Source organism: Heterodontus francisci, chromosome 17, assembly GCF_036365525.1.
Source record: "Heterodontus francisci isolate sHetFra1 chromosome 17, sHetFra1.hap1, whole genome shotgun sequence".
Classification (NCBI taxonomy): Eukaryota; Metazoa; Chordata; class Chondrichthyes; order Heterodontiformes; family Heterodontidae; genus Heterodontus; species Heterodontus francisci.
In genome coordinates this window covers 64685037-64708903 of record NC_090387.1, presented here as the reverse complement: position 1 = coordinate 64708903, position 23867 = coordinate 64685037, and the positions used below count along the sequence as shown (strand labels likewise).

At 41.9% G+C, this 23867-nt stretch overlaps 1 protein-coding gene across 1 annotated transcript in view; it reads right to left on the bottom strand.

The window, feature by feature from the left end:
• edc4 (enhancer of mRNA decapping 4) overlaps positions 1–23867 on the bottom strand; it is a 113410-nt gene that overhangs the window by 21239 nt on the left and 68304 nt on the right. Inside the window, exons 21-26 of the mRNA XM_068049542.1 lie at positions 21706–21739; positions 15628–15814; positions 10300–10455; positions 7846–7961; positions 4321–4486; positions 3161–3347 (exon numbers count right to left, since the gene is read on the bottom strand). Of these exons, the coding sequence (XP_067905643.1) occupies positions 3161–3347; positions 4321–4486; positions 7846–7961; positions 10300–10455; positions 15628–15814; positions 21706–21739 (846 nt within the window). The remainder of the gene's footprint in view (positions 1–3160; positions 3348–4320; positions 4487–7845; positions 7962–10299; positions 10456–15627; positions 15815–21705; positions 21740–23867) is intronic.

The window sequence follows — 23867 nt, the reverse complement described above, 5'->3', positions numbered from 1 at the left end:
TAGGTCTCATGGACAAGATGAGCTTGGATAGAGCATGAGGAGATTGGAGAGAGCACGAGGAGATAGGAGAGAAACTAGAGAAAGATGCAACTTCAGACTAGGCTGGTGGGGAACTTGAAGTTTGAAGCAGTGGGCTAGTGGGAGAGACATGGCAGAGGTAGCTGATTAGATGGTCTCAATCTTAGTGACTCAGAAATCCATGAGTTCCTTGCACTTACTGTTGGAGGTGAAGTTGGGGGAGACGGGAAGGCGGCAGTTTGCAGTGGAGAAAAGCCACTGGGAGTAATCTTTGCATTCCTGGATGATCCTGGAATATTGAGCAGCTTTAGTAGACAAGATTGAGACCCGATACTGCTTTATGCGGTCCAGACAGATCTGGCGGTGGATGGCTAAACCAGTTGTCTTCCATATCCTTTCAAGTCTGTATCCCTTTGCACTTAAGGGAACTGAGATGAGGGCTGAACTGGGAGGACAGCCAGAGCGAGGAAGAGTAATGATTTTATTGGGGAGAAAGGCATCAAAGGTAGGGGTGAGGGCGCAGTTGAACAAATTAGTAGCAGTAGAAATGTTGTGGCAAAAGGAAGGCCAAAGGCTAAACAGTTGGGATTTTGAAAGTGCAGTTGTATGGTAATTGGGGTATAGTCTTTTCCAGGGGTAGATACAGAAGGAAGTTGGGTTGGGAGGGGAAGGATATGTGAGTGGAGAGTGATACAGGGAAGTCATTAGAGATGGCCTTATCTGTGATTGATACAGTGGGACTAGCAAGACCAAGTGAGATGGCAAGGTCAAGGGGGTGTCCGTGAAAATGGGCTGGGAAGTTTACATGGAGGAAGAGATTTAGGGAAATAAACAGACAGTGAACTCAGAGGAGAGAAAGTATGATGAGATGGAGGCTGAAAATCACCAAGGATGAAAAGTTGTTTGGTGCAGAGGCGAAGGAAGGAAAGCACCAGCGCTAACTAGATGAGAAATTTTTTTGCTTTAATCATACTTGGGACAGCGGTAGAGAATGATGATTTTGAATGAGAGTTGAGGGTGTGGAACAAGGCAAGATCCTCAAAGAAGGAGAAAGTGCAAGAGGAGTAGGATGGCAGGCCAAGGTGAGATTTGGCGACAAGCGCCATGCCGCCACCACAATGCTCATGATAGTGCAAGTGGTGGAAAATATATCCAGCAGGGAGGCTTTATTAAGGGCAAAGGTGTTATCACCCCTCAGCGAGGTTTCTGTTCAGGCCATCATGTCGATGTAATCATCCACAATAAGTTCATGGATGGCAAGGGCCTTGTTCACAAGTGAACAGATATTCTGGAAGATGTATAGAATGGTGCTGAAAGCATTCAAAGAGTCAACAGTAGGAGGGGTGAGTTGGACAGGAAGGAGATTGGCGAGATTAGCCCCCAGCAGGCGCACTGGGCGGGAAGGTCAACAAGAGAGTGGGAGGGGGTAATTGGAGTTGCTGCTCGTAATGGGGGAGATGGTGGCATAGTGGTAATGTCACTGGTCTGGTAACCCAGAGGCCCAGGCTAATGCCCTAGGGACATGGATTCAAATCCCACCACAGTAGCTGGTGGAATTTAAATTCAGTTAATAAATAAGAATCTGGAACTGAAAGCTAGTCTCAGTAATAGTGCCATGAAACTATCATCGATTGTCGTAAGAATCCATATGAATCACTAACGCACTTCAAAGGAGGAAATCTGCCGTCCTTACCTGGTCTGGCCTACTTGTGACTCCAGACCTACAACAATGTGGCTGATTCTTAACTGCCTTCTGAAATGGCCTAGCAAGCCACTCAGTTGTCAAGAGCAAATAGGGATCAGCAACAAATGCTGGCCTTGCCAGCGTCGCCCATATCCCATGAAATAAAAAAAAAAATGAGCCAGCGCTAAGTGCCTTGATGAGCCCTTTGGAAGATGACCAGAAAGACAGAGGGAAGCTGTAGGATTATTTAAGAGGGAGTCAGGCCTGGAATGACAGTAGGAGAGCAGGAAGACCAAGGAGTACTAAAGGGTTGGGACGGCACAGAGTCTGAGAATGGAGAAGTGACAGGAGGCATGACGATAGAAGACAGGGGTCTTGGAGGGATAAAGAAAAGTATAAACAAAGAGCAAAAATGATGGGCTCGGTTCCAAGGCAGCAGCCAGAATGTGCACCCAAATGGACTCAGGGAAAGCTCTGGTTTTTCCAACTGCAGACAATCCATAACACCAGTTTTGTGCCAGATAGTCAGGTTTAAAATCTATCCTTTGGTGTCTACATCGAGCACTTTCTGTCTCGTCAGGTTTTGCAGAGCCAATTGCAATGTAAAACTTCCCTCTGCTCTGCACTGAAATGCCATATCCCCAACCTACTGCAGCAACATAAAATTATTTTCTACACTAGCCATTATTACCAGCAACTTGGTTGGCACTACTCAACCTGATTTCACAAAAAGCCTTTGCAACCAAAGATCACCTATATCCCATCTTTCTTCACCTAATTCAAGCCTCGGTCCCTAAGCGTAAGGATAGTATGCTGCCCAGAGGACACAGATTTCAACTGATTGGCAAAAGAACCAAAGGTGACATGAAAAAACTTTTTTATTTACCATACCAGCCTGTCGAGCCCGCTCCTCCATTTAATCAGATCATAGCTGATCTGTTTGTCTTGAATTCCACACTCCCATCTACCTCCGATACTCTTTGATTCCCTTGCCTAACAAGAATCTATCTACCTCCGCCGTAATAATATTATATGACCATGTGGGTGGCACAGTGGCGCAGTGATTAGCACCGCAGCCTCACAGCTCCAATGAACTCAGTTCTGGGTACTGCCTGTGCGGAGTTTGCAAGTTCTCCCTGTGACTGCGTGGGTTTCCGCCGGGTGCTCCGATTTCCTCCCACAGCCAAAGCCTTGCAGGTTGATAGGTAAATTGGCCATTGCAAATTGCCCCTAGTGTAGGTAGATGGTAGGAGAATGGTTGGGATGTGGTAGGGAATATGGAATTAATGTAGGATTAGTATAAATGGGTGGTTGATGGTCGGCACAGACTCGGTGGGCCAAAGGGCCTCCTTCTTGCTGTAAACATTCTATGATTTTAGGTATCCAAGTTAATATTGCTAACATTACAGCACAGCATTAAGAAACAAGCACCATACCAGTCAGCGTTTTGCTACTCACTTGCTGACAATGATGTGAAGCTGATGTTGCACCTCTGAACGCATGTCATTTGTGATAGTGGCAGCAAGGTGATCTGTGGCATTCTGGAAGCGGTCAATCATTTGCTGAAGCTGACTAATCAGAGGATCTCGGATTTCTTGCTCTTGGGCCTTCTTGGACTGAAGGTGGATCTCAAGTTGTTGGATATCTGTGGGTGAAATGCAAAGCCTCAAAAGATTTATATAAAATCTAAACTAAGATGGAAGTCAATGTAACAGAGTTGGATAATAACTTGAAATGTACATATTTTCATAATAGTTACAAGTACACTGAACACGAGAGTCAATACATACTAATTCTGCTGAAAGGTAAAATTGAGAACATGGAATACATATTGTAACTTTTAGTGCTGTTATGTACAATTTCCACTGTAATATTTCCTACAGAACTGCATAATTCATATTTACTCAGTAAGGAAAGTACAAGGACAAAACTACAAGTGCCGGTCCTTTAGTAAAGCATGTACTAAAACCTCAACCAATGCATTCAAGCAGAAAAAGGTAACAAATGGAGAAATCACAAAACACACTTTGTAAACCATCTGTGGGCTTTTAAGAAGACGCAAATATCCTTGATCAGCGAGTGGGCTGAAATTTACAACTTGTCATCCAAAAGTAGTGCAAAAAGTTTATATTTTTTCTTTGTCTTTTATGATTTCTTCCCCTTAAGATAAACCAACACAAGTGTTAATCTTCATGGACAGGTTGAGACAGTGGTTGGCAACAGGGTACAGGACTGTGTATGGTGGGGGACGGGGAGGACATCACAACCAAGCCTATACACAAAGATGGTTCACTGGAGAGCATTCAGGATCAGGAACTGACTCATCATCTTTCCCCTCCCGTCCCCTCTTCTCCCTAGCTCAGAGGTGAAGCCAACTACAGGATCCCCATCCCTCCCCCAGCCACCACCTTGGCAAAAATCAGCTAATTTAGCCAACATCCCAATTTGAACCTGGGAATTTCCTGGTCTATATGGCTCCAAAACACCACCACCCAGTATATTTATTCATTGAAGTACAAAAAAAAACTAGCTTCATCATCACTTAAAAATATCAAGCTTTTTAAAAAACAGAAAAGCTATGGTTCACTGTGAATGTAATGAATCAAAACAACACTTACATTCTTGTGTTCCAAGCTTGAAGCTGTCATTAATTTGCTGGAACATTGACTGGCATGCTTTTTCAAATACAGGTACAACTATACTCTGGAATGACTCTCTGTAACTTGATTGTATCGGTCCTTGCAAAGCATCTGCTGCAGCTCTTCCAATACTCTCTGCAGTGTTCTGCAACCACAATGCCAAAAAGGTATGTTAATCCAACAGGTCTGTTGCTCTCAAATGGCAAAAACAAGTATTCACGTAAGATTTTAAATAAGCAAAAAGTTTTCATGTACTTAATACTACTAGCTTTCTCGGGTAGTGTGGTGGAACTCCAACATGCTGTTTCAGCAAATCAAGATGTGGCTGTCAATACATTCCATGCAAAGCAAATTTACAGTGCAAGCACTTCCTTCACCTCTCTCCTCCACACCGCCTCCCACCAAAAAAAAAACACAAATACACTTCTCCTCCCTTCCTCCACACCCAAGAGAGGAAATTAACTTCGGTCAGTCATTCTTGGCACCCACAAAGAAAAGTTGGAAACACCAGAAACAGCCAGAGAGCTGGGCCTCACTCAGGGAATGGTACAAAATATTGGGAACTTGAAAGAAATAGGAATAGATGCAACATGAGCTCCATAAGGAATATTGATTGAAACTGAACATTATTACATACAAACATACGAATTAGGAGCAAGAGTAGATCACTCCCTTTGAGCCTGATCCGCTATTCAACAAGCTCATGGTTGATCTGACTGGAACCTCAACTCCACATTCCTGCCTACCCCCGATAGCCTTTCAGCTCTTGTTCATCAAGAATCTATCCACCCCTGCCTTAAAAATGTCTTTTGAGGAAGAGAGTTCCAAAGACTCACAACCCTCAGAGAAAATTTTTTTCCTCAAGTCTGTCTTAAATGGGAGACCCCTTACTTTTAAACAGTGACCCCCTAGTTCTAGATTCTCCCACAAGAGGAAACATCCTTTCCACATCCACCTTAAGACCCCGCAGGATTTTATATGTTTCAATCAAATCGTCTCTTACTCTCCTAAACTCCAGCAGATACAAATCTAGCCTGTCCAAACTTCCCTCATATGACAACCCGTCCATTCCAGGTATTAGCCTAGTAAACCTTCTCTGAACTGCTTCCAATGCATTTACATCCTTCCTTAAATAAGGAGACCAATACTGTACACAGTACTCCAGATGTTGTCTCACCAATGCCCTGTATAGCTGAAGCATAACCTCCCTACTTTTGTATGCAATAAACGATAGCTTTCTATTAGCTTTCCTAATTACTTGCTGTACCTTCATGCAAATCTTTTGTGATTCATGCACTAGGACACCTAGGTCCCTCTGCATCTCAGAGCTCTGCAATCTCCCACTATTTAGAAAATATGCTTCTTTTTTATTCTTCCTGCCAAAATGGATAACTTCACATTCCCCCACATTATACTCCATTTGCCAGATCTTTGCCCACTCACTTAACCTATCTACATCCCTCTGTAGCCTCATGTCCTCTTCATAACTTACTTTCCGACCCATCTGTGTCATCAGTAAATTTAGCAACCATACCTTTGGTGCCTTCATCTAAGTCATTTATATAAATAGTAAAAGGTTGAGGCCCCGGCACTGATCCCTGTGGCACATCACTCGTTACATCTAGCCAATCAGAAAACGACCTATTTATGCGTTCTATTTCCTGTAAGCAAGTCAATCTTCTATCCATGCCAACATGTTACCCTCCTATACTATGAGCTTTTATTTTCTGCAATAACCTTTGATGTGGCACCTTATCAAATGCCTTCTGGAAATCGAAGTACAGTACATCCACTGGTTGCCCTTTATCCACAGCACATGTAACTCCCTCAAGGAACTCCAATTAATTGGTTAAACATGATTTCCCTTTCACAAAACCATGTTGACTCTGCCTGATTCCTTGAATTTTTCCTAAGTGCCCTGCTATAACGCCTTGAATAATAGCTTCTAACATTTTCCCCAAGACAGGTGTTAAGCTAACTGGCCTGTAGTTTCCTGCTGTCTCCTCCTTTTTTGAATAAAAGGAGTTACATTCGCTATTTTCCAAACTAAATGGAACCTTCCCCAAATCTAGGGAATTTTGGAAAACTAAAACCAACGCATCAACTACCTTACTAGCCACTTCTTTTAAGACCCTAGGATGAAGTCTATAAGGACCCGGGGACTTGTCAGCCCGCAGCTCCAACAATTTGCTCAGTACCACTTCCCTGGTGATTGTAATTTTGAGTTCCTTCCTCCCTTCCATTTCCAGATTTACAGCTATTTCTGGGATGTTACTTGTATCCTCTATAGTGAAGACCAATGCAAAATATCTGTTCAATTCATCTGCGATCTCCTTATTTTCCATTAATTCCCCAGACTCACTTTCTATAGGACCAACACTCACTTTGTTAACTTTTCTTTTTTGAATATCTATAGAAACTCTTACTATCTGTTTTTATATTTCTAGCTAGCTTTCTCTCAATCTAATTTTTCCCTCCTTACTAATCTTTTAGTCATTCTTTGCTTTTTTTTTTTTAATATTCTGACCTCTCATCCAACTACTTCGACCAAGTTTTTGCATTGGTGATAAGCATTACTTTCAACAGGAATATTTATAACTTTAAGCCAGTGATACTTAAATTTAAAAAAATACCGAAGTTTAGATAATAAATGGGAGAACAGTCACTTGAAAGAGTGACAGGCTTGCACTTATATAGCATCTCATCAATTTCTTAGAAATGTCTCAATTTACAATAAAATTGTCAGTATCCATAAATTAGAAATAGAAAACTCAAAGCGATTATTCAGTTTTAAAAGAACAATTTTAAAAAAAAGACATCAATTTATTGTGCTATCTTGATCTAAAATGGCTTTGCAACTAGTACAGCTGGACAACATAAAACCAAAAATACTGTTCATGATAAACGTGGATTCAAACATCATGTACAATATGAACTCAGCACGAACTAAGCAGGGGAAATCTAGCAGCTCTTGTGGGGAAACACAGGGCTGTAGCATCTGAAGGATGACCATTCAAATCCTATGCCCGTGAGCTTTGAACTTACCTGTTTTCATTGAAGAGCTTTGACCACTCTGAGGCAGGCGAGCTGCTCCAGTTGGGAGACTTGCTGTAGTGAAGATGAATCACTGCACAGCAAGTGCTTTCCAGGAGGAAAAAGAAATACAATTGGTGCCTGCATTACAACAGATCTCTAGTTCTGGGTGGCACTGACAACAGCCATGGAGAAGTCGATGACCTAAACAGCTTATATTGAGAAGGCAATTGGCAGTAGGAACGGAGACCCCAGAGAAAAATGAGGGAAGAAAACGTAATTGGATCGAACAGGAAACATGATCAGGAGGTGAAATATGTAAACTTGTGGAAATAGGTTATCTGAATACTCAAAAACACAAAAATTCACAATTTAATTTTTTAACCCAAGCCATATTATATGCTAGAAATTACATGCTATATATGTTAGAAATTGAGAATATTTTGAAGCTTAAATTTTCAAAAATCTTACCTTCGATTTTACCATTTTTGTTACGCTCTCTTTTAATATTCCTTCAATTGCTGCAAGCTTGGTTGCAATGTGGTTATTCAGTTGACCCGACACTGGTTCCAAACTTTTGGAAATACCTTTCGGAAAAAGTTGATGAAATTTTTGTTAATGATTCTTCAACTTGCATTCGAAAACCCCTTCTATACAGAAATGTGGATTTCTGCCAACACCAGTTCATGATTAATCAGGACACAAGTGTTATGGTCCACAGTTCAACGCTCCCATTACAGTAAACACTCATTTAAATTTGAGTTGTCTTGTACGCAAGAATGTGTAATTCTTCAATGCTCAAGGCTGTTAATGTGTCTTGAAATGAGTACCATGCTTCTCAAGTATGAATTGCAAAACATAAAAGGTAGCTCTAATATACCCAAAGAGGCCCACATCGACAGGTGAGTTTCTGAGAAAACTTCACAGGCAAAGCACTACAAGAACCAAACATGAGGCACTGGTAACACCGGGGCCATCATTTCTTCTGGCTGAGCTCTCATGCATACGCTTTTTCACACTGCCAACCCATCCAGACCTCGTTCACCTCTCCCCCACCCTCACCCAGCACTGGGTTGCAGCCAGCGACATACAACATGCATCGCTATGGCCAATGCTCCAACTCCATCCTGTAACATTAAACAGCAAAGTTTAACACAAGGAGCATTTGCATTGTGAAGATGTTCCTGCAACATATAACGAATCATGAGTGTTTTGTAACTGGACGTGTCAGTTTCCAGCAAACTGAGAAATACACCACCCTTGCTCGATTAACAATGGACAGTTATCAGTCAAAACATTCCACAATTAGTGGCTAATTTCATTTGACCAGGAAGTCTTCCCATTTCAGTAAGCCAAGTGAATTGGGACCACTGGCATTTTGTCACAATATAGAGTTTCAGATCCAACTGGAATTAGAACATAATGTGCTTAGTTTTCTGATCACAAATGTACATATCTGTAACCAGTAGGATGCCCATCTCCCCTCCCCCCCCTCTCAAAAGAGCTGCTTTTCCAATGTACTTTTCCTGGATTGGAAATGTAACAACTGCATGTGGCTTCCCAAAATCCTGCAGACATCTGGCTCAGTACCTCGGTCCTTAAGGAACCTTTTGCCACTTACACAAGTTAGTTTTTTTTTTATAACATGAAAATAAACTTGTATTTATGTCAAAAAGCTGGGTTTACACAGCATCAGTAAAAAGGTAACAAATTAGCCTCAAGTTGTTTCCCAATTGCATATCTTTACACAATTATACTTTCTCCATATTTTCAAATATTCTGAATAGGTGTGCACTAATATTTGGCAGGAACAAACTCCCACTAAAATGTATTTCACAAATTGCTGACTGAGCATGATTAACCTTAGCTGAAAATAGAGGGACAGCTCAAAAAAATTAATTGCTGAAACCCGTTTGCTCATCTGATTCTGAAACTACCTTTGATGTGCACCAAGTGTTAAACAATGTTGCCATTCAATTCTGCAAATTACTCCATAAACGATGAATGCCAAAAAAATTTCGGTGAAAGGTGTCAAAAAGCTATCACTATCCACTGTCAATTCTGTCCAAGATTTCAAAAACTGGTGCCATAACACTGGAAACTCGCCTATCACAAATGTTCTTATTGAAATTGTTGCAAAGTCTGATGGATATTTGGTCAAGAGTGTCAGCACACTTCTGCAAACCAGGCATTTCTGTGGAAAATTTCTGACCAGAGCAGATTGGCAGCACATAAGCTCAAATTGTTTACTGACGTAATTGAACAGCCAAATTAAATTAATTGTCAATAGGGACTCAAAATGTGTACTCACTTTGTTACCTCCAGATAAGATCAACTGAGAAACCTGCAGTCCCAACGTCAGACTTATTACTCAATAAGACTGCATACACACAAAGGGATTTCTATACCAATGAAAAAATGACTGCATGAACTACACCACATGTAGGTTACATCTACAGTGAGCACCATTATGCTCACCATGCTTGAAATAGTCATATTCAAAATAAGCATCAGATGAAGTGGTAATAACTTGCAATAATTTCCTTGTCAACTGCAGAAATGGCAGCACAGTACACACCATCATCTAATGGGTACTTGAAGTACAATATTTCAGCGGGGAGGAGATATACTCAACAATCAATAAAGTATCTGCTTAGATGGTCATTTGTTGGAGACAAATAAATGGGAGCTTAACGTAAAAATAAAGAGACTCCATGTTCTTGCTAGTTTGGTCACCATTCCTGTGGTGTTTAGTTTATGAACATCCAACCAGAAGTTGATATACGTCCTGAATTTTTCTGGACATTTAACAGCTCACACCAATAAATTGCAGAATTGTAAGACATTGAAATTAGGCCAAAATTCTTTTCTGGTGAATTTTATTTGCTTCAGCATTTAGCAAAGCTGTTCTCAGTATGTACTCACATTGTGGTAAAGTTTTCTTCATCTCATCCCTCACAGTCTTTTCAAAACGATTGCTGACTGAATTTGCCAAATTCTGAGAAAGCTGATGAGAGAGCTGTTCCTGAAACTGCCCACTTCGTTCATGTCCTTCTGCCAAGATCCTATCTATGCGCCTCTCTAAAGGGTTAAGTTAAGGCAAACCATTTCAAATTACACAGATTATCTTGAAGAGAACCAGTGATGGACAATCTTTGTATCAACACACCAGCTCAACGGCCAGACAGGTAACTGGCATTCAGTGAGATTTGTTTAAAATAAAATGAAGGAAAAGGGAAACAAATTTGCAGTACTTGAAGGCTCAAAACCCATAGTACAGGACCCGACCAAGGTTCATAACAGCAGAAAACAAGAAAATGTAAAGCAAAAAACAGTATCTATGTGGCACATCAGGTTTTAGAAGCTGCAAACTAAGGAGAGGAAGGTAGGCTGGCTGATGTATTCGTAAAGTATTTGAGAAAAGGAAAATAATATAGGTTTCAAAACATGAGAGAAATAATTAACTCAAAAGATCAAAGACACAAAACATTGCTGTGGTCATAGGGTTCATGAAAAGACTATATCAAGAGAAGGAATCAAAAGCAGCACCCAGCTGTTCTGCTTGAAAAACAGATATTAAAACAATTCACATTATGATGAAGGCAGGCCCCACTGGAATACCAGGAAAGGGTTTTTATACTAGTCTCCTGAGAAGCAGTGCAATTCCAGTGTCACAGGATTATTCTGAGCCATCACAATTTACATCAAGCACATCAATGATGAAATCTGCAAATAAGCTTAAATGTGTGAACAGATTAGCAACATTAAATGGAACAAAAAATGTCACTTTTGGTTCTTTTGCCAATCACCTCAAATCTGTCTCCTCTGGTTATTGACCCTTCTGCCACTGGAAACCATTTCTCATTCATTCTATCAAAACCACTCATGATTTTGAACACTTCTATCAAATCTCCTCTTAACCATCTCTGCTCCAAGAACAACCCCAGCTTCTCCAGTCTCTCCACATAACTGCATTCCCTCATCCCATTCTAATAAATCTCTTCTGCACTCTCTTAAGGCCTTAGCATCCTTCCTAAAGTATGATGTCCAGAATTGAACACAATATTCCAACTGAGGCCTAACCAGTGTTTTGTAAAGGCTTAGAATAACTTCCTTCCTTTTGTACTCTATTCCTCTATTTATAAAGCCAAGGATCCCATATACATTTTTTTTTTAAGAACAGCCTGACACCTTCAAAGAGTTATGTACATACAACCCAGATCTCTCTACTCCTGCAACCTTTAAAATTGCCCCATTTAGTTTATATTGCCGCTCCTCATTCTTCCTATTAAAATGTACTTCACACAACTCTGTGCTGAAATTTCATGTCATGTGTCTGCTCAATTCACCAGTCTGCCCGCATCCTCCTGAAGTGTTATTATGCTCCTCACTATTTACTACATTTGAGTTGCACATCACCTACTTTGAAGTTATGCCCTGTATACGCAAGTCCAGGTCATTAAAATATATTTAAAAGAATACTGATCCTAATGCGGATCCCTTGGGAAACACCACTGCATTATTCACTCCAGTCTGAAAAGTAACTTTCCACCACAGCTTTCTGTCCCTTGGCTAATTTCATATCCACATTGCCACTGTCTCATTAACCCCAAGGGCTTTAATCTTGCTAACAAGTCTTTGCCAAATGGCTTTTGAAAGTCCATAAACACATCAACCACAACACCGTCAATAACCGTTCTCCATTACTTCAAACTCAGGTTAGTCAAACACAATTTGTCTTCAGCAAGTTCACGTTGACATTCATTTAGTAGCCCATACTTGACCAAGTGACAATTTTGTATCAGATTATTGTTCCTAAAAGCCTCTCCAGCACTGGCTTTAAGCTGACTTATTTATAATTGCTAGGTTTAATCCCCCTACCATTTTTTAAACCGGGATGTAACATTTTCAATCCTCCAGTCCTCTAACCCACCCTTACTACTCTCAGTAACGTAGGATGCATCCCAGCTGGAACAGGTGACTTTTCTGCTTTGGGTTCTGCCAAACTTAAAGTATGCTTTATTTTTATCCTATCCAATATCACTACTTCCTCCTCCTTTACAGCTACACTGACAGCATCCTCTTCTCTGAAGAGAGATGCCAAGTACTCATTTACTACCTCAGCCCTGCCCTCTACATCCACAAGAATATCTGCTTTTTGGTCTCTAATTGGCTAGATCCCTCCTTTGACTACCCTTTTATTATTTATATGTTTATAGAAGACTCCTGTTTTTTTTTAATGTTAGCCACGAATCTATTCTTATACTCTCTCATTACTCATTCCTTTTTTAAATCTCCTCTGTACTTTCTGTATTTAACTTGGCACTCTGCTGTGTTACAGACCTTACATTTCTCATAAGATTCCCTTTTCTGTTTCATTTTAATCTCTATATTAGTCATCCAGGGAACTCTAGCTTTGAATGCCTTTCCTTTCCCCCTAATGGGAATGAGTCTATTCTGCTGGAGGTTTTGGGCAGATGATGAAGGGGGAATATGAGGATGCATTTTTTTTAACGCAGCGAGTGGTAATGGCTTGGAACTCACTGTCCACAAGGGTGGTGGAAGTGGAGACAATGACTTTAAAAGGATGGCCACTTGGGGGAAATAGACAAGGGCTACGTGGATCGAGCGGGGGAGTGGGACTGACAGGATTATAGAGAGACATGCCATAGAGAGCTGGCATGGACTCGATGGGCCAAATGGTCGTCTCCTGTGCCAATAATGTCTCTGACTTTATGAACCATCTCCTCTTTGAAGATTCCCCCATTCGTCAATTACTGCCCAATTATTGACCAATTTCTCAATATCATTCCACCTGGGTCAGATCTATTTTCAACTCACTGAACTAAGCCCCCCTCCAGCAAAATATTTTCATGCTCAGTTGATTCTTGTCCTTTTCCATAACTATTCTAAACCTGATATTATGATCACAGTTTCACAAATGCTGTCCCACTGAAGCATACTCCACTTGGCACATTATTGACCATTTGCCGAGCCCTTTTTCAGAGCTACTCAAATCCAGAAAAAAAAGGCCACCGGGCTGCAAACACATCCAGGAAGTAGGTTTCTAGGCCATACAGTCTCAAATTGGGCCCTAGACTCGTGTGAAATGACTCGTGTCAGGGTGCTTTAGTCTCATTTATTACTTGGAAAATGTTGTTCTTTCATCTCAAACAGCTCATGAATTGCAAAAGAGCATTGCTGACTTGAACACACAAGTGAAATATTCGTGATATATCCAACAAAAAAAAGTTTGTCACTAGAAGAGGAATCAAAGTCATTCCACCTGAATTTCCAGACAAGGCAGATACTGAAAATAACACGTGACCCTATGGCAATTACATAAAAATGTTTTCTGAATCAAGTCATTAATATGAAAATGATTATTGGAAAATACTGGTAATAGGTGAAACAAATACACCACAGTGGTCTGAGGTTGTCAAGTCCGAGGCCCATTTGGGTTACTTAGATGACGTCACATAGGCAAGCATTGTGAGGAATATGAAGCTAACAACAGTGATAACTTTCACTCATGCATAATACTAGCATGCAAATTAATATGTAAACATCCTATTTTCATTACTGAATCTTTCCATGAGATTATAGAATTTAAAAAAAAATTCATTCACAGGATGTGGGTGTTGCTGGCAAGGACAGAATTTATTATCTATCTCTAATTACTCTCCAGAAAGTGGTGGTGATCCGCCTTCTTGAACCACTTCAGCCTGTGTGGTGAAGGTACTCCCACAAAGCTGTTAGGTGAGGAATTCCAGGATTTTGACTCTGCGATAATGAAGGTACAGAGACACATTTCCAGGTCAAGATGATATGCAACTTGGAGGTGGTGTGCCCATGTGCCTACTGCCTTTGTTCTTATAGGTGGTAGAGGTTGAGAGTTTTGAAGTTACTGTTGAAGAAACCTTGGGGAATTGCTGCCCTGGATCTTGCAGATGGTACACATGCAGCCACGGTACCCCAGTGGTGGTGGAAGCAAATGTTTAAGGTGGCGGATGGGGTATTTTATCATGAATGGCGTCGAGCTTGTTGACAGTTGCTGGAGCTGCACTCATCCAGGCAAGTGGAGAATATGCCGTCTCACTCCTGACTTGTGTCTTGTAGGTAGTGGATAGGCTTTTGGAAGTCAGGTAGTGAGTCACTCGCTGCAGAATATCTAACCCTGCTATTGTAGCCACAGTATTTATGTGGCTGGTCATTAAGTTTCTGGTTAATGGTGACTCCCAGGATGTTGATGACAGGGGATTCAACAAGGGTACTTCCACTGAATGTCAAGGGTGATGGCTAGACTCCCTCTTGTTGGAGATGGCCATTGCCTGGTAATTGTTTGGCATAAACGTTACTTGCCACTGAGCAGCCCAAACCTGGATAATGTCTAGGTCCTGCTGCATGTGGGCACAGAATGCTTCATTATCTAGGGAATTACAAATGGAATAAAACACTGTGCAATCATCAGCAAACATCCCATTTTGTCGTTATGATTGGCGGGGGGGGTGGGGGGAGTGTGATTGATGTAGCAACTCAAGATGGTTGGGCCTAGAACACTGCCCTTAGGAACTTCTGCAGCAATGTCCTGGGACTGAGATGACTGGCCTCCAACAACCACCCTTTGTTACAACTGGATAAGACTCCAGCCAGTGAAGAGTTTCCCCCCGATCCCCACTGGCTTCAATTTTACTGGGACTCCTTGCGCTACAGTTCAATGCTGCCTTGGTGTCAAGAGTAAAATCACTCTCAACTCAACTCTTTTGCCCATGTTCGGATCAGGGCTCTAATGAGATCTAAAGCTGAGAGATCCTGGCAGAGGATCAAGCTTACAAAGATACTACTAGGGAACATTACTCTGAAACACAACTGATGTGACATAATCAAGGGAGTTTTGAGATTATAAATCTTGAGAACCACCTTTTAATAGTTTATACAGTTATCGGAACCTCAAACTGTATGACTTGTTAACTCTAAGCCAGTTCTTGGATTTTATAATGTAATCAGTTTTGTTGTGAGGATCAATCTACTACTATTGCTAATATGCTCTCAGTGGATAGAATCATTTCATTGGAGAAGACTGGTTTTTTGCAGTGAGTTAAGATGTTCATCATGTCACATACATGAATTCCTGGGACATCATCAGATGTGTTTACTTTCATAAGTTCACTATTTCTAACAGGATGAATATGACTTCTCTATTAAGTTAGTTAGCTTAGTGCGCTTTTACCACTATGTGGAATAAAAGGATACGTTCTTGTTCTTGCTGTGTGACCATAATCCGTTCTACATGACCCATAATGGAGCCCTGCACTGCATCCATATGATCGGTGAGCCTCTGTATGAGCTCCAACTGGCTCTGTCTCAATTCACAGAGCTCCCTCTGTTGGCTTCGTAACAGAGACAGCAACTCTTCCTGTTTGTCTGTGTTGAACTGTTGCTGGAGAAATAAAATTAATCTTAAGAGGACTTTTTTTTAAAATACAGATTAAATTGACAGATGAAATTACATACCATCAAGTAAGTCTGAGGTGCTTTTCTCCTGACACAAATGTAATTATTTTATATGTAGGGTAAAAACATTTTTACTGGGCAGGGTTTGGTAGGAGTACATAAAGTACAATGATTAAGCTCCCTCAATGGCTTTAGTGAGTAGCCATGCAGACCAGTAAGTGAGTAATCAGCTGGTCTCAGCCAGGGAAGCAGAATGGGCGCTACAGATGGTCCCAAAACCCTTAGAGTAAGGAAGGGAAAAATGAGTCAGATCCCTGTTCCTCAGGTATTATTAGAGTTTTAAAAAATGAACAGATCAAGAATGACCGAGACTACGTACAATTTACGTAAAATTAGCAGCGTTTAACTTATTTAAAATGTGAAACGAGGTGAAGTAAGGCACTTGATTACACTTTGTGTTGTTCCATGGTGCCAAAACTTTGGTTTGCTTTTCATAAGAAAGGCTGAGGGCATTTCACCCCTCCCTTCACCAATCTTTATAATTTTGGAAAGTTTGCACTGGAGTGCTGACTTGGGTTGCATTAGAGTGCTACAGTGGAAGTTTGGTAACTGAGGAAGTTCGGTAAGGAGGGAGTGAGGAGCTCCTTTCATTTCCTACCTGTCCTCAGTGAGGGGAGCCGAAAGCTTCCAAAGAGCACAGCTGACTGGGAGAAGACTCGGAGGGCGGATTTCCGGACCGGTAAGTATAAAAAAAAAACTTACCTCTGGTTAAAAAAAAAAACCTGAAAGTGACGTCACAGGAAAGCTGTGACCTGATTGGCTGGTAGGGATTTTTTGTTACTGAATTTGAAAATAAAACATTGATAAAAATCCTAATTAACTAATTAATAAGTAGAGTAACGAAACCAGAGGGAGGAGATTACTGTATTTAGTTAGCATTTAATATTTATAGTAGAAATCTAGCACCAGGGACCATATAGTTATTATAACAATTTAGTAAGGATTTAATAAGTATTTATTTATCTTAAATTAATTTATTAATTAGTGCTAGAAATGTCAGTTAGAGGGGTGAAGTGCTTCACCTGTGAGATGTGGGAGGTCCGTGACGCTTCCAGCGTTCCGGACGACTACATCTGCAAGAAGTGTACCCAGTTGCAGCTCCTCACAGACCGCATGGATCGGTTGGAGCGGCAACTGGATGCACTTAGGAGCATGCAGGTGGCAGAAAGCGTCATAGACAGGAGTTTTAGAGAAGTGGTTACACCCAAGGTGCAGGCAGATAGATGGGTGACCGCTAGAAGGGGCAGGCAGTCAGTGCAGGAATCCCCTGTGGCTATCCCCCTCTCTAACAAGTATACCGTTTTGGATACTGTTGGGGGGGATGGCCTATCGGGGAAAACAGCAGCAGCCAGAGCAGTGGCACCACGGCTGGCACTGTTGTTCAGCAGGGAGGGACAAAGCGTAGAAGAGCAATAGTTATAGGGGACTCTATAGTCAGGGGCAGAGATAGGCGCTTCTGTGGACGTGAAAGAGACTCCAGGATGGTATGTTGCCTCTCTGGTGCCAGGGTCAAGAATGTCTCTGAACGGACAGGGGCATTCTGAAGGGGGAGGGTGAACAGCCAGAGGTTGTGGTACACATTGGTACCAATGACATAGGCAAGAAGAGTGACGAGGTCCTGCAGGGGGAGTTTAAGGAGTTAGGTAGAAAGTTAAAAGACAGGACCTCGAGGGTTGTAATCTCAGGATTACTCCCTGTGCCACGTGCCAGTGAGGCTAGAAATAGGAATATAGTGCAGCTAAACACGTGGCTGAACAGCTGGTGTAGAAGGGAGGGTTTCAGATATCTGGACCATTAGGATCTCTTCAGGGACAGATGGGACCTGTACAAGAAGGACGGGTTGCATCTAAACTGGAGGGGCAAAAATATCCTGGCTGCGAGGTTTGCTAGCGTCACTCGGGAGGGTTTAAACTAGTGAGGCAGGGGGGTGGGAACCAGAGCAGTAGGACAGCAAGTGAAATAAATGAGGGGGAACTAGTAAATAAAAAGAGGAAGAGCAGGCAGGGAGATGTTGCGGAGCACAGCGGGACTGGTGGTCTGAAGTGCATTTGTTTCAATGCGAGACGTATAACAGGTAAGGCAGATGAACTTAGAGCTTGGATTAGTACTTGGAACTATGATGTTGTTGCTATTACAGAGACTTGGTTGAGGGAAGGACAAGATTGGCAGCTAAATGTTCCAGGATTTAGAAGCTTCAGGCGGGATAGAGGGGGATGTAAAAGGGGTGGGGGAGTTGCATTACTTGTTAAGGAGAATATCACAGCTGTACTGCGGGAGGACACCTCGGAGGGGTTGTGCAGCGAGGCAATATGGGTAGAGCTCAGGAATAGGAAGGGTGCAGTCACGATGTTGGGGGTTTTCTACAGGCCTCCCAACAGCCAGTGGGAGGTAGAGGAGCAGGTATGTAGACAGATTTTGGAAAGATGTAAAGGTAACAGGGTTGTAGTGGTGGGTGATTTTAACTTCCCCTATATTGACCGGGACTCACTTAGTGCTAGGGGCTTGGATGGGGCAGAATTTGTAAGGAGCATCTAGGAGGGCTTCTTGAAACAATATGTAGATAGTCCAACCAGGGATGGGGCCGTACTGGACCTGGTATTGAGGAATGAGCCCGGCCAGGTGGTCAAAGTTTCAGTAGGGGAGCATTTCGGGAACAGTGACCATAATTCCATAAGTTTTAAGGTACTTGTGGATAAGGATAAGAGTAGTCCTCGGGTGAAGGTGCTAAATTGGGGGAAGGCTAATTATAACAATATTAGGCAGGAACTGAAGAATTTAGATTGGGGGCGGCTGTTTGAGGGTAAATCAACATCTGACATGTGGGAGTCTTTCAAATGTCAGTTGATTAGAATCCAGGACCAGCATGTTCCGGTGAGGAAGAAGGATAAGTTTGGCAAGTTTCGGGAACCTTGGATAACGCGGGATATTGTGAGCCTAGTCAAAAAGAAAAAGGAAGCATTCGTAAGGGCTGGAAGGCTAGGAACAGACGAATCCCTTGAGGAATATAAAGACAGTAGGAAGGAACTTAAGCAAGGAGTCAGGAGGGCTAAAAGGGGTCATGAAAAGTCATTGGCAAATAGGATTAAGGAAAATCCCAAGGCTTTTTATACGTATATAAAGAGCAAGAGGGTAACTAGGGAAAGGGTTGGCCCACTCAAGGACAGAGAAGGGAATCTAAGTGTGGAGCCAGTGGAAATGGGCGAGGTACTAAATGAGTACTTTGCATCAGTATTCATCAAAGAGAAGGACTTGGTGGATGATGAGCCTCGGGAAGGGAGTGTAGATAGTCTCAGTCATCTCATTATCGAAAAGGTGGTGGTGTTGGGTGTCTTGCAAAGCATTAAGGTAGATAAGTCCCCAGGGCCTGATGGGATCTACCCCAGAATACTGAGGGAGGCAAGGGAAGAAATTTTTGGGGCCTTGACAGAAATCTTTGCATCTTCATTGGCTGCAGGTGAGGTCCAGAGGACTGGAGAATAGCCAATGTTGTTCCTTTGTTTAAGAAGGGTAGCAAGGATAATCCAGGAAATTATAGGCCGGTGAGCCTTATGTCAGTGGTAGGGAAATTATTGGAGAGGATTCTTTGGGACAGGATTTACTCCCATTTGGAAACAAACGAACTTATTAGCGAGAGGCAGCATGGTTTTGTGAAGGGGAGGTCGTGTCTCCCTAATTTGATTGAGTTTTTTGAGGAAGTGACAAAGATGATTGATGAAGGAAGGGCAGTGGATGTTATCTATATGGACTTTAGTAAAGCCTTTGACAAGGTACCTCACGGCAGACTGGTACAAAAGGTGAAGTCACACGGGATCAGAGGTGAGCTGGCAAGATGGATACAGAACTGGCTCAGTCATAGAAGACAGAGGGTATCAGTGGAAGGGTGCTTTTCTGAATGGAGGGATGTGACTAGTGGTGTTCCGCAGGGATCAGTGCTGGGACCTTTGCTCTGTAGTATATATAAATGATTTGGAGGAAAATGTAGCTGGTCTGACTAGTAAGTTTGCGGACGACACAAAGGTTGGTGGAGTTGCGGATAGTGATGAGGATTGTCAGAGGATACAGCAGGATATAGATCAGTTAGAGACTTGGGCGGAGAAATGGCAGATGGAGTTTAATCCGGACAAATGTGAGGTAATGCATTTTGGAAGATGTAATGCAGGTGGGAAGTATACAGTAAATGGCAGAAACCTTAGGAGTATTGACAGGCAGAGAGATCTGGACGTACAGGTCCACAGATCACTGAAAGTGGCAACACAGGTGGATAAGGTAGTCAAGAAGGCATACGGCATGCTTGCCTTCATCAGTCGGGGCATACAGTATCAAAATTGGCAAGTCATGCCGCAGCTGTACAGAACTTTAGTTAGGCCACACTTAGAATATTGCGTGCAATCCTGGTCACCACACTACCAGAAGGACGTGGAGGCTTTGGAGAGGGTACAGAAGAGGTTTACCAGGATGTTGCCTGGTCTGGAGGGCATTAGCTATGAGGAGAGGTTGGATAAACTCGGATTGTTTTCACTGGAACGACGGAGGTGGAGGGGCGACATGATAGAGGTTTACAAAGTTATGAGCGGCATGGACAGAGTGGATAGTCAGATGCTTTTTCCCAGGGTGGAAGAGTCAGTTACTAGGGGACGTAGGTTTAAGGTGAGAGGGGCAATGTTTAGAGGGGATGTGCGAGGCAAGTTCTTTACACAGAGGGTGGTGAGTGCCTGGAACTTGCTGCCGGGGGAGGTGGTGGAAGCAGGTACGATAGCGACGTTTAAGAGGAATCTTGACAAATGCATGAATAGGATAGGAATAGAGGGATACGGTCCCCGGAAGTGCAGAAGGTTTTAGTTTAGGCAGACATCAAGATCGGCGCAGGCTTGGAGGGCCGAATGGCCTGTTCCTGTGCTGTAATGTTCTTTGTTCATCACTACGGAAGGTTGACACCTCAATTAATAGACAGTAGATCTCTGACAAAATGTATATAACCTTACTGGCCAATATGTAAAATTAGTTATCCCCAATTTTAAACAGAGGAAGCAAAATGCCTACCCATTTTAAGATCCACATTTTATAATCTAGCACCAATTTGATGCAGATGCAACAAAATTATATATTGCTGCTTCTTCAAATTCCTGTCACAAAGTATTTAGAAATGATTCTTAACTTCACTCTGGTGCTAGTTGCACACTTAGCAGCCCCCTGTAAGACTGTAATTCAGTCACCATTGTAATAAGCAGAGTTTAAGAGCATAATTTATAAATGGGGTGAAAACCATATTGAACAGACAGCAGCAGTGTCAATGACCACGTCAACACAAGTCATTGCTTCAAAAGATCTCAATTTCAATAATTTACCCCATTGCGCTAACTTTGCAGATGTCCACTCACACTGGAATCAGATAAAATGTTCTAAAACACCTCAGCATAAATGAAAAAACTAAAAGATAAATGAAACATATAAATTCTTAACACTTTCAGATTTTAACTACAGATCGTTAAGGCATCAGGTGTGAATGCTCCATTCTAAATACAAGGCCAAACAGCATAAACTGAATTAAGCCAAGTGAACTTCTAAAACCTCAGCTACTCCTACAAAGATATGCTCGACAAAAAACAGACTGAATAATTCCTTGAATTTTACCAAATACAGACTACTCTTAATTCAAAGTTGCTTAACTCAAATTATTTGAATTCCAATTTTTCAGCACTAAATTCCAACTTTGTGCTACTTACATTGCTTAATTCAATTTATTGAATAATTCATTTTCTTTTTCGTGCAAAAAGATGAGAAGACTAAACATGGTGGAAATATTTTGCATGTACCAACCTGCTGCTCTGACCTTGGGGACTGCGTGGTCTCCCTGAACAAAAAAAAAGAAAATTACATTTAAAATTGCTTTGAAAAACAAAACTCATTAGTATAAGTCGTTACATGTGGCAACGAACTGACAAGCTGCCAACATAAATTAGCAGTTAACTTCAGTTGGACAAGAAATTCATGTGCTGACTCTTAAAAGTCAGCGACAAGTCGCCAACCTGATCCTATTGTCAAACAATATCCACACGCATGTATTTTCCAATAGGATTCTGTGGATAGTGATCAGGAAAGGGAAGTACTGAGGCCAATTTAGTACTTTGCCTGCACCCAGCTGAGGTTAGCTCTCTGAATATAGAAAGTATCTGGTGTGTGTGGCTCAGCTAACCTGTTGGCTTGACCAATTGAGTCACCAAAGGAAACAAATTTTCTCTTTTTAGCAAAAAAGGCACTTTCAACAAATTAGGTCATTTTTTTACATTTTGCTACTTTAACGCTAACTTTAAAATGCTAGTCTAATGAAGCAAAATGTCGAAGTGAGCGTCATATTGGACAAGAATGAGTTTTTTTTTTAATTATTTAGATTACCAACAGTACAATCTGTACAACAACTTAGATTTATATAGCGCCCTTAATGTAATAAAACATGGTAAGGTATCACAGCAGCATTCCAAAGCAAAATTTGACATCGAGCCACACAAGGAGATATTAGGGAAGACAGCCAAAAGCAGGTCAAAGAGGTAGGTTTTAAGGAGCATCATAAAGGAAGCAGAGGTAGAGAGGCAGAGGAGTTTAGGGAGGGAATTCCAGAACTTAGGGCCTAGGCAGCTGAAGCCACCAATGGCGGAACAATCAAAACTGGGGATAGAAATATACATAGAAAAATAGGAACAGGAGTAGGTCATTCGGCCTTTCGGGCCGACTCCGCCATTCAAAAAAGATCATGGCTAATCATCTAATTCAGTACCCTGTTGCCGCTTTCTCCCTATATCCCTTGATCCCTTTGGCATTAATATATCTATCTCCTTCTTGAATATATTTAATGACTTGGCCTCCACTGCCTTCTGTGGTAGAAAATTCCACAGGTTCACCACCCTCTGAGTGAAGAAATTTCTCCTCATCTCGGTTCTAAATGGCATACCCCATATCCTGAGACTGTGACCCCTGGTTCTGGACGACCCAGCCATCGGGATCATTCTCCCTGCAACTAGACTGTCCAATCCTGTTAGAATTTTATAGATTTCTATGAGATCCCCTCTCAATTCTTCTGAACTCTAGTGAATATAGGCCTAGTCGACTCAATCTCTCCTCATACGTCAATCCTGCCATCCCAGGGATCAGCCTAGCAAATCTTCTTTGCACACCCTCCATGGCAAGAAAATACTTCAGATGTGGCCTCATCAAGGCCCTATATAACTGCAGTATGACATCCTTGCTCCTGTACTCAAATCCTCTTGCAATGAAAGCCAACATACCATTCGCCTTCTTAACTGCTTCCTGCACCTGAATGCTTGCTTTCAGCGACTGGTGTACAAGGATACCCCCTTTCCCAATCTATCACCATTCAGATAATAATCTGCCTTTCTGTTTTTACAACCAAATTGGATAACCTCACATTTATCCACATTATACTGCATCTGCCATGCATTTGCCCACTCACCCAACTTGTCCAAATCATACTGGCGCCTCTTTGCATCCTCCTCACAGCTCACATTCCCCCCCAGCTTTGCGTCATCTGCAAACTTGGAAATGTTACATTTAGTCCCCTCACCCAAGTCATTAATATATATTGTGAATAGCTGGGGCTGAAGCACTGATCACTGCGGTACCCCACTAGTCACTGCCTGCCACCTGGAAAAAGACCCGTTTATTCCTACTCTGTTTCCTGTCTGTCAACCAATTCTCAATCCATGCCAGTATATTCCAAGAGAACGCTCAAGAGGACAGAGTTAGATGAGTGCAGATATCTTGGAGGGTTCTGGGTCTCGAGAAAATTACAAAGATAGGAAGCAGCAAGTCCATGGAGGATTTTAAAACAAGGATGAGAATTTTAAAATCAAGGTGTTGCTTGATTGGGAGTCAATGTTTGTCAGAAAGCACAGGTGTGAAATGGGAATGGGACTTGGTTAGAGTTAAGACATGGGCAGCAGAGTTTTGGATGACCTCAAGGTTAC